This window comes from Rhinoderma darwinii, chromosome 1 (genome assembly GCF_050947455.1).
Source record: "Rhinoderma darwinii isolate aRhiDar2 chromosome 1, aRhiDar2.hap1, whole genome shotgun sequence".
Classification (NCBI taxonomy): Eukaryota; Metazoa; Chordata; class Amphibia; order Anura; family Rhinodermatidae; genus Rhinoderma; species Rhinoderma darwinii.
In genome coordinates, this window is record NC_134687.1 from 404,078,283 (window position 1) to 404,092,867 (window position 14,585).

At 47.0% G+C, this 14,585-nt stretch overlaps 1 protein-coding gene across 1 annotated transcript in view; it reads right to left on the reverse strand.

Moving 5' to 3' along the window:
- The window catches only part of REC8 (REC8 meiotic recombination protein), a 241,705-nt gene that overhangs the window by 14,334 nt on the left and 212,786 nt on the right, over positions 1–14,585 (reverse strand). Inside the window, exon 15 of the mRNA XM_075828870.1 lies at positions 558–606. Within this exon, the coding sequence (XP_075684985.1) occupies positions 558–606 (49 nt within the window). The remainder of the gene's footprint in view (positions 1–557; positions 607–14,585) is intronic.

Sequence of the window (14,585 nt, forward strand, 5' to 3'; positions counted from 1 at the left end):
TTTTGGTCAGAGTCCTGACCTAAACCTTATCGAGATGCTCAGTCCTGATCTGAAGAGGCCTGTGCATGCAAGACATCCCAGAAATATTGATGAACGGAGGAATGGTCCAAAGTTCCTCCTCAACGTAGTGCAAACCATATTTGCAGCTACGTGAAACGTTTGGTGGAAGTGATTGTTGCTAAAGGGGAATCTACAGGCTATTAAATTCATGGGTTCACTTACTCTTTCTTACTGCACTGTGGAAGTTTACTTAATGTGCTCAATAAAACACATGAACAGTAAAACTGTATAATTAGTTTGTTATCTAAATCAGAATTACAGACAAATACAATCAGACCACATTTATTATTAATCCTGATATTCCACTTACTTTTTCTTGCAATTTTATAATCAGAGTAACCAAATCTGCCTTATATTAGTTGAGTGACTTCTGGCAAGTGTGGCTGTAATATAATTCCTTTAGTAAAGGTTTTAAAATTGAACCTTACAAATATAGTGCACAGAAATGCAATTTCATGCAATCACAAATATGGTGGTAAAGACAGTGGAATACCCACCTGAGGACAAAGCGAGGCTTACACCAGACTCTCTGAGTGCACGCAACTCCTATGGGGAGAAAAATAAATCCTTAAGTGTTTCTAGCCTCTCTTTTACTATTTTTACCATATCCCTGCATATTCTATATGGCCAACAGTTTGTGGACACCCCTCCTAATTATTGCGTGCAGGTGCTTCATAGACACCTATTGCATAAAATCAAGCACACAGCCATGCAATCTTCATAGACAAACATTGCTAGTAGTATGGGTTGGCTCAGTGAACAAGGCACTGTCATAGGATGCCACCTTTGCCGCAAGTCAGCTCATGAATATTTCTGATCTGTTAAATCTGCCCCAGTCAACTGTGTGGTCTTTTGTAGACCACAAAAACCAAGCCGTAGGAGTGCTGAAGCGCATGACCATTGCATCACTTACTACAGAGTTGCAAGTTGCCTCTGGAAGTGACATCAGCAGAAGAACTGTGTGTTGGGAGCTTCATAGAATGGGTTTCCATGGTTGAGACGCTGCACACAAGCCTAAAATCACTATGTGCGTTGCCAAGCGTTGGCTGGAGTGGTGTAAAGCACGCCGCCACTGGACTCTGGGGAAGTGAAAATGTGTTCTCTGTAGTGATAAATAAGGTTTCACTCTCTGGCAGTCTGATAGATGAAGAATACTGCCTACCGTAATGAATAGTGCCTACAGTAAAATTTGGAGAAGTGATAATGGTCTGAGGCTGCAAGGTTTTTGCAAGGCCACATCTTTCCAGTGAAGGGTAATGTTAATGCTACAGCATACGAAGACATTTTAGACAATTTTATGCTTACAACTTGTGGTAAAAGTCCGGGGAAATCCCTTTCCTGTTTCGGCATGACTGTGCACAATGCAAGCAGGGCCAGCCTTCGTTCGAATGGCATCCTGTTTGTGAATTGTTTTGGCGCCCTCCCTCCATCATAAGAAAAAAAGGATTTATATATGTGTGTGATTCTAGAAAAAAAAAAGAGGCAGACGAAGCAGCAAAAAACCAACAAGGCTGGTGCAAGTCTTCACAGGAGTGACCTCTCCTGATAGATACCACAAGCAAACGTTGAGGAAGCAGCACACCAAATAAAAAACTGGATTTATTCACCAAAGGTTCACAGCCACGTTTTGGCCTCTCAATAAAGACAGTATCAACCAAAGTTTATCAGTAACAACTGAGTATATATAGGGAGCACAAATGTGCAAATTACAATGTCAAAGAACAAATAATGTGCAATAAATTCATGAAATCAAATACATTCCATACCAATAAAGATATCAATGAAGTGCAATAGTGACAGCAGCAATACTAGTTACAAAAGTGTTATAAATAGTCATAGAAAAATTCATATAAGTTTTAAGTACAAAGTCATGATCAGTGTATAGTGTAACGTTCGTGGTCGCTGACCACGAACTCCTTCCATCCAGTCGACGACCTTCTCTCCAGAGATGTCTGCACATGCGGCCGGCCTGTTTCACAGTGACCACCAGGGTGCGCTCGTGAGCTCAGTCCAGACTTAAGGAGCCAAAGAGCACACACGTGCGAGATTGAGCTGATTGCTCCCAGAGCACCCTGGGTTATAAGAAGGGCTGTGCCCCTCCCTGCAATGCCTGAGCGTTGTTGTCGTTATCCTAGTATGTCTATGCAAATGATCTCCTAAGTGGTTTCCAGTTCCCAGTGTTGCCCGTTCCTGCTACCTGTAACCTGTATCTCGTACTATCCTGGTCAAGCACCGTGTTGAGCTGAAGTCGTGCTGTGCTGTGTTCCACGCCTGTCCTGCTACACCACGCCTGGCGCCTGCCTGCTGCCTAGTCCCAGCCAAGCCTGTCTTGCTACTGTCTGAGTTACCAGAGGTACATTATAAGTGTAACAACGGGGGTAGGGAAACGAACAAGTGAGCCCTAATCTACCCGCCACTCTGTCCCTGCCTACTTGCAACGACCCGCCCTAGGCGACGGGGTACAACTGGGCGGCGGTCCCTACGCTCAGTAAGTGCACGAGACAAACATACAAGGGAATACAAAGCAAAGGGAAAGGGGCAGTTGCCCACGGCAACACCGTGAGCAACCAGAGCGGTGAATGAGCTAAGTCAAACCAGGAGAGCACGAGGTACCAAACGCAGAGCAGGAGAGTAGTCCGTAAGCCAGGGTCAGTATGGAGCAGGATCAAATAGTAGGAGCTGTAGCTGGGCCAGGAAACCACACGGAAAGAATCACAAGCGAGGAGGAACAGGAAAGGCAGGTATAAATAGACAGAGGGCGGGAGCTAGCTGAGTCTGGCCAGGCTGTGATAGGCTCTCCCACTCCTAAGCCTGACAGCCTGAGTGGTGGAAGCTGGAGTCAGTCTCAGAGACATAGACTCAGGTGAAGACTGATTATCTATGGGCGTTAACCCCGAAGCTGTGCCTGGCAGATCCTTTACAATAAGAATTATAGACTGACCTGTGTCCTGTTGGTCAGCTGCCATACCGTCAAGGCGGTACGGCCCAGTGGGTCCACATACCCAACGTGACATATATAGTCATAATTAGGAACATACCAATCTAATTCAAAACACGCCAGCATTCACCTAACCATAAGGAACAATTGGATACAATTAAATTCATAAATATTACATGTCGGCATTCATCCTGACATACTGCGCATGCCCTCTCCTGACCCCGTCCATTGTGCAAAGTGCAGTCACATGGCCATAGACTAATGGAGGTTTGTCTTTTTATCAGGTAGAAAAGGTTGATTGGTTACAGTTGGATATTAATCTGAATATTTTTTTTCGAGCAGTTAGAATAAAATCTTGGCTTTCTCAACAAGAGTCTGCCATGAATTATGTCTAAAAGAATGGGGCTTATATGATAAAAGCATGTTTCAGCTGGCTACATGCATGCAGGTGGTTGAAACTTTTGTTTCTTCTGTTACAAATTATGTACAAGATATTAAAACCAGGTATCAGCGAGGGTTGCCTGCCCTGATTTCAACATAATCTCACTTTGGAAGAGAAAAAAATCGCTGGTAGAACTGATCCAGAACAACGACCTAGTAATTAAACCTGCCGATAAGGGAGGTATGGTCGTCGTCCTGTATTGTTCAATGTACCTACATGAGGTATGCAGACAATTGAATGATACTTGTGTGTATGAAAAATTGCGGTCTGACCCCACAGGTCGAATAGAAAAATGCATGTGATGTCTTCTTGACAATGATTATTCTAATTTGATAGAGATTTACATGATTTTCTCGTTCCACAGCATCCGATTACACCTATGCTTTATTGTTTACCAAAGATACATAAGAATCTGAACTGTCCACCCGGCAGACCAATTGTGTCGGGGAGGAATTCTCTTTTGTGTTCTATGGTGGTTTTTCTTTGACAAAGTCCTTAGGGACACTTCAGATTTCTATCCCCCCTGGAGCTATCCTCGTGTACTTTCGTGTAACAAGTCTGTATAAGTCTATAAATCATAAGGGAGGCCTAGTTAGTGTGACTAGGGTATTAAACCCAGACAAAATTTTCAAGTGAATGTAGGGATTTTATATTGGGTCTTCTGGAGATTGTATTGACGTGCAATTTTTTTCTTTTTGATGATGAATTTTATTTATTCAGTTAAGGGGACCTGCCATGGGGGCCAATGTGGCCCCCACATATGCAAATATTATCATGTCTGATTTAGAGTAGACATCCATCTATGTGTCCCACCACTTCGTTTCGGTTATGAGGTGGTGGCGATACGTAGATGACATCTTTCTCATTGGACGGGTGATATGATTTCTTTGGATAGTTTCTTTAATTTCCTCAACTCGATAGCTCCGGATATAAAATTCTCAAAAGTAGTCTCTAGACATAATATACAGTTTCTGGACATGATGGTGTATTTGGAAAGTGATGAACTTAGGACGGATTTATACGTAAAACCGATGGATTGCAATAATATGCTTAGGTATGATAGTAATCATTCAAGGGATATGGTACGGTCATTACCCTTTAGTCAACAGTTAAGGGTAAAAAGAATAGTTGAGGACTCGAGTGATTTGGACAGGAGACTTGTAGAAATGACTGAACGATTTCTGGCAAGAGGTTATCCCAAGAGAATTTTACAGGGTCACCTTGATAAGGTTAAAAGTATAGAAAACAACAATTACACCATAGGGGAGTACAAACTGTGAAATCCAGTAGAATGCTTATGGTTTCTTCCTTTAATAGATGTAGCTTTAACGTGGCAGTAATTATCAATAAACTTTGGAAAATCCTAGAGAATTTTTTTAAGGATATACCAGAATTTCAGGTACCTCCCTTATTCTCCTACAAAAGGCCACACATTTTAAAAGATCAGCTAGTGAAAACAGACTTTAGTAAAAAAATAAAAATTTGATGATGGGAGCACAATCGTGCCCAACATGCAAGGGTTGATTCCCTTATCTATCGTGTGAAAATTGTCCTATGATGATAAAGGGTGATACCGTTATACATCCTGGGACTGTTGAGGTTTTCAAGATTAACTCCTTCTTTACCTGCAAGAAATGTCCGTGCAAATTGATTTATGTAGGTGAAACCAGGACGGAATGTCGTCTGTCGTAAACAACCATAAATCAAGTATACAGACACAAAAGTGTAAGCTTCCAGTTCCACGACACTTCGTGGGCTGGACACACGGTACAGCAACTTAAAGGGGTTGTCCACTACTGGACAGCTGATGACCTATCCGATGGGTAGGTGCGTATAGGTAGAATAGGTAAGTATATCATTGTTGCGGGTCCGACACTCGGACCCCGAACCGCTAAGCCGATCCGGCTGCCTCCGGGCATCGGACATTACAGGCCGGATGCATTACTCTCCGGCCACTGAATAGCGGCCGAGCTACAGTACTGGTCCTTTTCAAGTGAATAGGAGCAGAGCAGCAGTTCTGCAGCACTGCCGCTATGCTATGTACGGAGCCAACTGCTTCCGGCTCTGTACATAACATAATAGTCAACAACATCCTGTGCCCGGAGGCAGCCAGAGTGGCATAACGTGGGGTCTGGGCGTCGGACCCGCGCCGATGATATACTGATGATCATCAGTTGTCCATAATTTGACCATAATTTACGGTGTTTTTTAGTTTTCCTTATACAGCGTTCACCATGCGTGATAAATTAAATGTTAACTTTATTCTGCAAGTCAGTAAGATTCCGGCGATACCAAATTTATAGCACTTTTTTATGTTTTACAACTTTTTGCACAATAAAATTACTTTTCTACAAAGAAAGTAGTTGTAAGAGCCATAACTTTTTAATTTTTTCGTCGACGAAGCTGTATGGGCTTGTTTTTTGCGAGACGAGTTATAGTTTTTATAGGTACCATTTGTGGATACATGTGACTTTTTGATCACTTTTTATTTAAATTTTTGGAAGACAAAGTGACCCAAAAAAAAAAGCAATTCTGGCATTATTTTTTTTTTTTTTTTTTTACAGTGTTCAATGCGCGGGACAAATAACATAATATTTTTATTGTTCAGGTCATTACGGACGGGGCGATACCAAATATGTGTGGTTTTATTGATTTTTTTCAATAATAAATTACTTGATAAGGGAAAAAGGGCGATCGTGTTTTATGTTATTACTTGAAACTTTTATTTTTTTACAACTTTTATTTTTACTTTTTTTTTACACTTTTTATACTTTTCTTTAGTTCCACTAGGGGACTTGAAGGTGCAACTGTTTGATTGATGTTTTAATACATTACACTACCTATGTAGTGCAATGTATTAGTACTGTCAGTTGTTCACTGACACCAAGCCGATCAGGCTCCGGTTGGGGCCTAATCGGCTTCCGTAATGGCAGACAGGAGGCCATTGTTAGGCCTCCTGTTGCTATAGTAGGAGTCTGCATACTTGCCATGGCATGGCAGGCTGCCGATTTGCTAAAAACCACTAAGATGCATCGATCGCATTGGATCGCTGCATAAAAGGGGTTAATGTCAGGAATCGGAGCTAGCTCCGGTTCCTGTCGATACAGTGGGGTGTCCGGTGTAACATACAGCGGTCACCCACTTTTGATGATGCTGGCTCAGCTTCTGAGCCGTAAGCTGAGCCCCGTGCCATCTTGCCGATGGTACCGGAAGCCTTTTAGGCCCCGCCGGCGAGCGGGGAATAGGAGGCTTCCGTTGCTGGCAGACCGGGAGACTAGTATTAGGCCTCCGTTTGCCGTTGCAGCCAGCGGCAACCCAGCGATCACATTGCTGGGGTGCCGGTGGCTAAAAACTCCTTGCATGCTGCGATCTCTATTGAACGCAGCATCTGAGGGGTTAATCGGCCGGATCGGATGCTAGCTCCATTCCTGGCCATTACCTCAGGGTGCCAGCTGTAACATACAGCTGGCACCCGGCGGTGATGGTGTGGGCTCAGCTGCTGAGCCCGCACTATCACCGCGACGTAATGGTACTGCGCTTTGCGAGAAGCCCTGCACGACAGCGCCGTGTATATATACGGCGGATGTCAGGAAGGGGTTAATGTCCTCTTGGAAATTAGGGGTCAAGTTTTTTTGTTTGTTATTTTTTATTGTCTACAATTTATGGATTATGGTAATTTGACACTGACATATTTTTCTCTTTCTTTCTTCTTTCAATTGGTTTCATAACCGAATGTAAGCTGAACACTCACCCCCCTGAAACAATATGATATTGAATGGATACCCCCCCTCTTTCCCCTGTCTTTTATATTTAATATGTCTAAATACATTGAAACGTATTTCAATTTCTCTATATTTATGGCTGGTGGACACATGGAACACAATCTAATAAACCACTTTATAATTTTTTTGAGCAACATATGGTCCTCTATCTGTATGTACGAGATACAATTATTGAGTTCTCCCACTTATATACACCAGAGAGTGATAAGTGTACAGTACTAATAGAGTGCATTTGTCTTTTAATTTTGGAATCTTGGATACCAGAGGGGTTTTCTATATATGCCACTGTGTGGGTCATAGTCACGCAGTGGTAATGTGTTTGACCCTCAGGGGGGTACGTCCGACTGGGCGGTTTGGGGTACCGGCCCTGGTAACATAAGATAACCAGTATGGGGGCATGGCCTGGATTCCGGCTGTAGCGAATGCATCTCTGGGGGCTCCGCAGACGACACCTACAATCCAGAACCATCTTCTCTCCTGGAGCCCTCTGCTGCTACAGAGGCTGATCCACTATACCACTGAAGTTGAGAGGCACATTTTGAGCCATTTCTAGCCTGAGTCACTGACATCGGGATTTCGGGCCTAGTGTGGAGACTGGATCCCCGGCCGGAAGCTGGACTGCGGCTACTTCCGAGCGGACCGGAACTGCAGAACGCAGCTGTAAAGGATCTGCCAGGCACAGCTTCGGGGTTAACGCCCATAGATAATCAGTCTGCACCTGCTTCTATGTCTGTGAGACTGACTCCATCTTCCACCACTCAGGGTGGCAGGCTTAGGAGTGGGAGAACCTATCACAGCCTGGCCAGACGGAGCTTGCTCCCGCCCTCTGTCTATTTATACCTGCCTTTCCTGTTCCTCCTTTGCTTGTGATTCTTTTCGTTTGGTTTCCTGGCCCTGCTGCAGCTTCTTGTACTATTGTCCTTGCTTCATATTGACCCCGGCTTGCTGACTACTCTCCTGCTCTGCGTTTGGTACCTCGTACACTCCTGGTTTGACTCGGCTTGTTTACTTCTCTTGTTGCTCACGGTGTTGCCGTGGCCAACTGCCCCTTTCTACCCCTAGCTCTGTGTAAGCTTGTCTGTTTGTCTGTCGTGCACTTATTGAGCGTAGGGACCGTCGCCCAGTTGTACCCCGTCGCCTAGGGCGGGTCGTTGCAAGTAGGCAGGGACTGAGTGGCGGGTAGATTAGGGCTCACTTGTCTGTCTCCGCACCCCCAGTCATTACATAATCACAAGCCCATACCTAGTCTACCCTGGTCCCTGACACCACTATGGACCCCCTTGAGACCCTGGCTCAGCAAATGCAGGGTCTCTCCCTACAGGTCCAGGCCCTGGCTCAGAGGTTCAACCAGCCTGATGCTACCTTGGTAGTCCCCCTCACCTCACCTCTTGAATCCCACCTCAAGTTGCCCGACCGGTTCTCAGGGGATCGGAAGACTTTTCTCTCCTTTCGGGAGAGTTGTAGGCTCTATTTTCGTTTAAAGCCCCACTCCTCAGGTTCTGAGAGCCAGCGGGTGGGTATAATTATGTCCCGGCTCCAGGAAGGGCCCCAAGAATGGGCCTTCTCCTTGGCTCCTGACGCCCCTGAACTTTCCTCCGTTGATCTTTTCTTTTCTGCTCTCGGACTCATCTATGACGAGACTGACAAGACTGCTTTTGCCGAGAGTCAGCTGGTGACCTTACGTCAGGGTAAGAGACCTGTTGAGGAGTATTGCTCTGACTTTAGGAAGTGGTGCGTAGCTTCTCGGTGGAATGACCCTGCCTTAAGGTGCCAGTTTAGGTTGGGTCTGTTGAACGCCCTGAAAGACCTGCTAGTTAGCTATCCCTCTTCTGACTCCCTAGACCAGGTTATGGCTTTAGCGGTACGACTTGACCGACGTCTCAGGGAACGACAACGTGAACGTTTATGTGTTTTCTCCTCTGACTCCCCCATGATGCCTCCCGAGGTTCCGTTGCTTCGTTCCTCCCCGGGAGACTCGGAGGTACCTATGCAACTCGGGGCCTCCGTGTCCCCCCAACAATGTAGAGATTTCCGCAGGAAGAATGGTCTCTGCTTCTACTGTGGGGATGACAAGCATCAAGTGAACAACTGTCCTAAGCGTAAGAATGCAGCCGGAGAACTTCCGCGCCTAAGTGATCATCGGGGAGGTCACTTGGGTGCACAGGTATTTCCCGTAAATATGAAACGTAATAAAATCTTGCTTCCCTTTCAGGTCTCTTTTGGTGGTAGGTCTGCTACCGGCAGTGCCTTCGTGGATTCAGGGTCTTCTGCTAATATCATGTCTGTGGAATTTGCTATGTCTCTAGCTATGCCTTTGATTGATTTGCCTAAACCTGTCCCGGTAGTGGGTATCGACTCCACTCCTCTTGCTAATGGTTATTTTACACAGCATACCCCTGTTTTTGAACTCCTTGTTGGCTCCATGCATTTGGAGCAGTGCTCTGTACTGTTAATGCAGGGATTATTGTCCGATTTGGTTTTAGGCCTTCCCTGGTTGCAGTTGCATAATCCCACGTTTGACTGGAATTCTGGGGACCTTACCAAGTGGGGTAATGAATGCTTGACGTCATGTTTTTCTGTTAATTCTATTTCTCCCCCTGAGGAGGTGAACACGCACTTCGCCGATGTTTTCTCTAAGGAGGCCTCCGAAGTGTTACCTCCTCATAGAGAATATGATTGTGCAATCAATTTGGTACCAGGAGCTAAGCTCCCTAAGGGTAGGATATTTAATCTCTCTTGTCCCGAACGTGAAGCCATGAGAGAGTATATCCAGGAATGCCTGGCCAAGGGTTACATTCGCCCCTCTACTTCTCCGGTAGGTGCTGGCATCTTCTTCGTAGGGAAGAAGGATGGTGGTCTTAGGCCATGCATTGACTACCGAAGCTTGATAAGGTCACTGTAAGGAACCAGTATCCCCTTCCTCTGATTCCTGATCTCTTTAATCAGGTTCAGGGGGCCTAATGGTTCTCTAAGTTTGATCTACGGGGGGCGTATAACCTTATCTGCATCAAAGAGGGGGATGAGTGGAAGACTGCGTTTAACACGCCCGAAGGTCATTTCGAATACCTCGACATGCCCTTTGGGTTGTGTAATGCTCCCGCGGTCTTCCAGAATTTCATAAATGAGATTTTAAGAGACTACCTGGGGGTATTTCTTGTAGTGTACCTTGATGACATACTTGTGTTTTCCAAGGACTGGTCCTCCCACATTGAGCATGTCAGGAAGGTGCTCCAGGTCCTTCGAGAAAACAAACTGTATGCGAAGACCGAAAAATGTGTGTTTGAGGTGCAGGAGATACCATTTTTGGGCCAAATCCTCACTCCTCATGAATTCTGCATGGACCCTGCCAAGGTCCAGGCTGTGTCGGAATGGGTCCAACCTGCCTCCCTGAAGGCGTTACAGTGCTTCCTTGGGTTCGCTAATTATTACAAGAGGTTTATTGCTAACTTCTCGGTCATCGCTAAGCCTCTTACGGATCTCACTCGCAAAGGTGCTGATCTCCTCCACTGGCCTCCTGAGGCTGTCCAGGCTTTTGAGGTCCTTAAGAAGTGCTTTATCTCGGGCCCGGTGCTTGTTCAGCCCAACCAAATGGAGCCATTTATCGTGGAGGTTGACGCGTCCGAGGTGGGAGTGGGGGCTGTCTTGTCCCAGGGTACCAGGTCCCTCACCCATCTCCGTCCCTGTGCCTACTTCTCCAGGAAGTTTTCACCCACTGAGAGTAACTATGATATTGGCAACCGCGAACTCTTAGCCATTAAATGGGCATTTGAAGAGTGGCGCCACTTCCTGGAGGGGGCTAGGCACCAGGTAACGGTCCTTACCGACCACAAGAATCTGGTTTTCCTAGAATCTGCCCGGAGGCTAAAACCGAGACAAGCTCGTTGGGCGTTATTTTTTACCAGATTCAACTTTATGGTTACCTATAGGGCTGGGTCTAAAAATGTTAAAGCTGATGCTCTGTCACGTAGCTTCATGGCCAGCCCTCCTTCGGAGGAAGATCCTGCTTGCATTTTGCTGATCAAGGTTCAGCTCCCGGGAGTCTTCCTGAGAACAAGCTGTTTGTTCCCCTGCAATTCCGGCTAAGGGTACTTAGGGAAAATCATGACTCTGCACTATCTGGCCATCCAGGCATCCTGGGTACCAAGCACCTCATTGCCAGAAACTATTGGTGGCCTGGGTTGCCCAAAGACGTTAAGGCCTACGTCGCCGCTTGTGAAGATTGTGCTAGGTCCAAGACTTCCAGGTCCCGACCAGCGGGCTTACTATGTTCTTTGCCCATTCCCCAGAGACCTTGGACCCATATCTCCATGGATTTTATCACCGATTTGCCTCCATCTCAAGGCAAGTCGGTGGTGTGGGTTGTAGTAGACCGCTTCAGTAAGATGTGCCATTTTGTGCCCCTCAAGAAACTACCCAATGCTAAGACGTTAGCTACCTTGTTTGTCAAACACATCCTGCGTCTCCATGGGGTCCCTGTCAATATTGTTTCTGATAGAGGGGTACAATTTGTTTCATTGTTTTGGAGAGCCTTCTGTAAAAAGTTGGAGATTGATCTGTCCTTCTCCTCTGCCTTCCATCCTGAAACTAATGGCCAAACTGAGAGAACTTATCAGTCTCTAGAACAATATTTAAGGTGTTTTATCTCTGACTGTCAATATGATTGGGTCTCATTCATTCCCCTCGCCGAATTTTCCCTTAATAACCGGGTCAGTAACTTGTCAGGGGTTTCCCCCTTTTTCTGTAATTTTGGGTTTAATCCACGGTTCTCTTCCGTTTCACCTGGTAGTTCCAACAATCCCGAGGTAGAGGTCGTTCATCAAGAACTGTGCACAGTCTGGGCTCAGGTTCAGAAGAACCTAGAGGCATCCCAGAGCATACCAAAGACTCAGGCAGATAGAAAAAGTTCTGCTAACCCCTTGTTTATGGTCGGGGATCTGGTGTGGCTATCGTCTAAAAATTTGCGCCTTAAGGTCCCGTCCAAGAAGTTTGCTCCCCGGTTTATAGGGCCGTACAAGGTCATTGAAGTCCTCAATCCTGTCTCCTTCCGATTGGAGTTGCCCCCATATTTTCGAGTATACGTGTTCCATGCCTCCCTCCTTAAACGTTGCTCCGCGTCCTTGGCTCCCTCGAGGAAACCTCCGGTCCCTGTTCTCACCCCTGAGGGGGCAGAATTCGAGGTGGCCAAGATTGTGGACAGCAGGAAGGTCCAAGGCTCCCTCCAGTACCTGGTCCATTGGAGAGGATACGGGCCTGAGGAGAGGACTTGGGTACCCGCTCGGGATGTTCACGCTGGAATATTGGTCAGGAGGTTTCACCTTCGTTTCCCCAGTAAACCAGGTCCACTTAGAAAGGGTCCGGTGGCCCCTCATAAAAGGGGGGGTACTGTAAAGGATCTGCCAGGCACAGCTTCGGGGTTAACGCCCATAGATAATCAGTTTGCACCTGCTTCTATGTCTGTGAGACTGACTCCATCTTCCACCACTCAGGGTGGCAGGCTTAGGAGTGGGAGAACCTATCACAGCCTGGCCAGACGGAGCTAGCTCCCGCCCTCTGTCTATTTATACCTGCCTTTCCTGTTCCTCCTTTGCTTGTGATTCTTTTCGTTTGGTTTCCTGGCCCTGCTGCAGCTTCTTGTACTATTGTCCTTGCTTCATATTGACCCCGGCTTGCTGACTACTCTCCTGCTCTGCGTTTGGTACCTCGTACACTCCTGGTTTGACTCGGCTTGTTTACTTCTCTTGTTGCTCACGGTGTTGCCGTGGCCAACTGCCCCTTTCTCCCCCTAGCTCTGTGTACCCTTGTCTGTTTGTCTGTCGTGCACTATTGAGCATAGGGACCACCGCCCAGTTGTACCCCGTCGCCTAGGGCGGGTCGTTGCAAGTAGGCAGGGACTGAGTGGCGGGTAGATTAGGGCTCACTTGTCTGTCTCCCCACCCCCAGTCATTACAGCAGAGGTTCCACAATTTGGGCCCTGCATTCACCCCCCTCAGAGCCTGTCCTGACACCCTGCTCTGGTTTAGGGAAAATAAGGAGAGGACACCTTGCTGGAAAGAAGTTCCAGCGGCCTCGGACGCTATTTTGTGCATGGGAGTGCTGAGTGACTTTAGTAGCTTGCTGCCGCTGATATCGTGGGTACGCTACGACCTCCCTGCTGTCCTTCTATTCACTGCACAGATGTAAGCTGGACATAATGAGACGCATGGAGGATCTTCCCCCTTCCCTATGTCTATAATCATTTAATGAACGTCTGGCTGTGCACTGATCTTGTCACGGTCTTCGGGTATGTGGACCCACTAGGCCGCACCGCCGTAGCGGGGAGGTAGCTGGCTAAGCAACAGAGCACCCAATCAATACAAAGTCCCGCTCTAGGGTACCTGAATAGTCCAGAAGGTGGCCGAGGCTTTACCACGTATGAAGGTGGGTGCAGCAGGTTACGCCAGACGTGGCGGATGGATGGCAGCAGGTTGCGCCAGACGTGGCGGATAACACTGGACGTAGCAGAAGACACGAAATGGAGGAAGACACTGGACGTGGCAGGTGCAGTAGGACACAACTCCAACACTAACAGGCTCAGGAACAAGGACACGGCACGGGATACAGGGCGCGGGTAACAACAGGAACAGGATAACACCAAGGGACCATTTGTAAGACTGACATGGGAATACTAACAACGCTCAGGCAATGAGTAAAGGGGCAGGGCCCTTCTTATATTCCAGGGAATCATGGGCTAGTTGATGATGATTTCCATGTGCGCGCGCTGGCCCTTTAAGGCCGGACACGATCATGCACGCGGACCGGAGTGGAAGTGAGCGCTGGCGTCTCCTGGGAAGGACATGCGAGCCAGCGCTCACAGATCCATGGCTGTGTCCGCCGGGGGGTGAGTAAACCCGACGGTCCGCTCTACAGATCTGAGGTGATTCTCTGTTCTTACACCATCCTGCTGCTCGGGGTACCCTCTTGATCGCCCCCTCCAAACAATCTAAAATCACGGACAAGATGGATAAATCCACCAGTTCTACATTCGGGCCCCAAGCATTGCGACTTTCTGAGGCCTCCACCTCTCCTTCCACTCCGGTTGACTCCCCTCCTGAACCGTCCATGCTAGACGTGCTGAAGGCCATTACGGAATCTTGTATGGTACTGAGAAAATCGATGCCCTTCAGGCGGACTTTGGTTTTCTCAGAGCTGATGTACATACGCTACACAATAGAGCTACTGAATCTGAGAGGCACTTTCAGACTTGGAAGATGTGGTAACTCCCCTAAGATCGAGAGTTGACACTTTAGAATCACAGCAGTCCACATAGCAAGCTAGGGTTGATGACATGGAGAACCGCTGGTGTCATTGTACCATCAGCTGCATT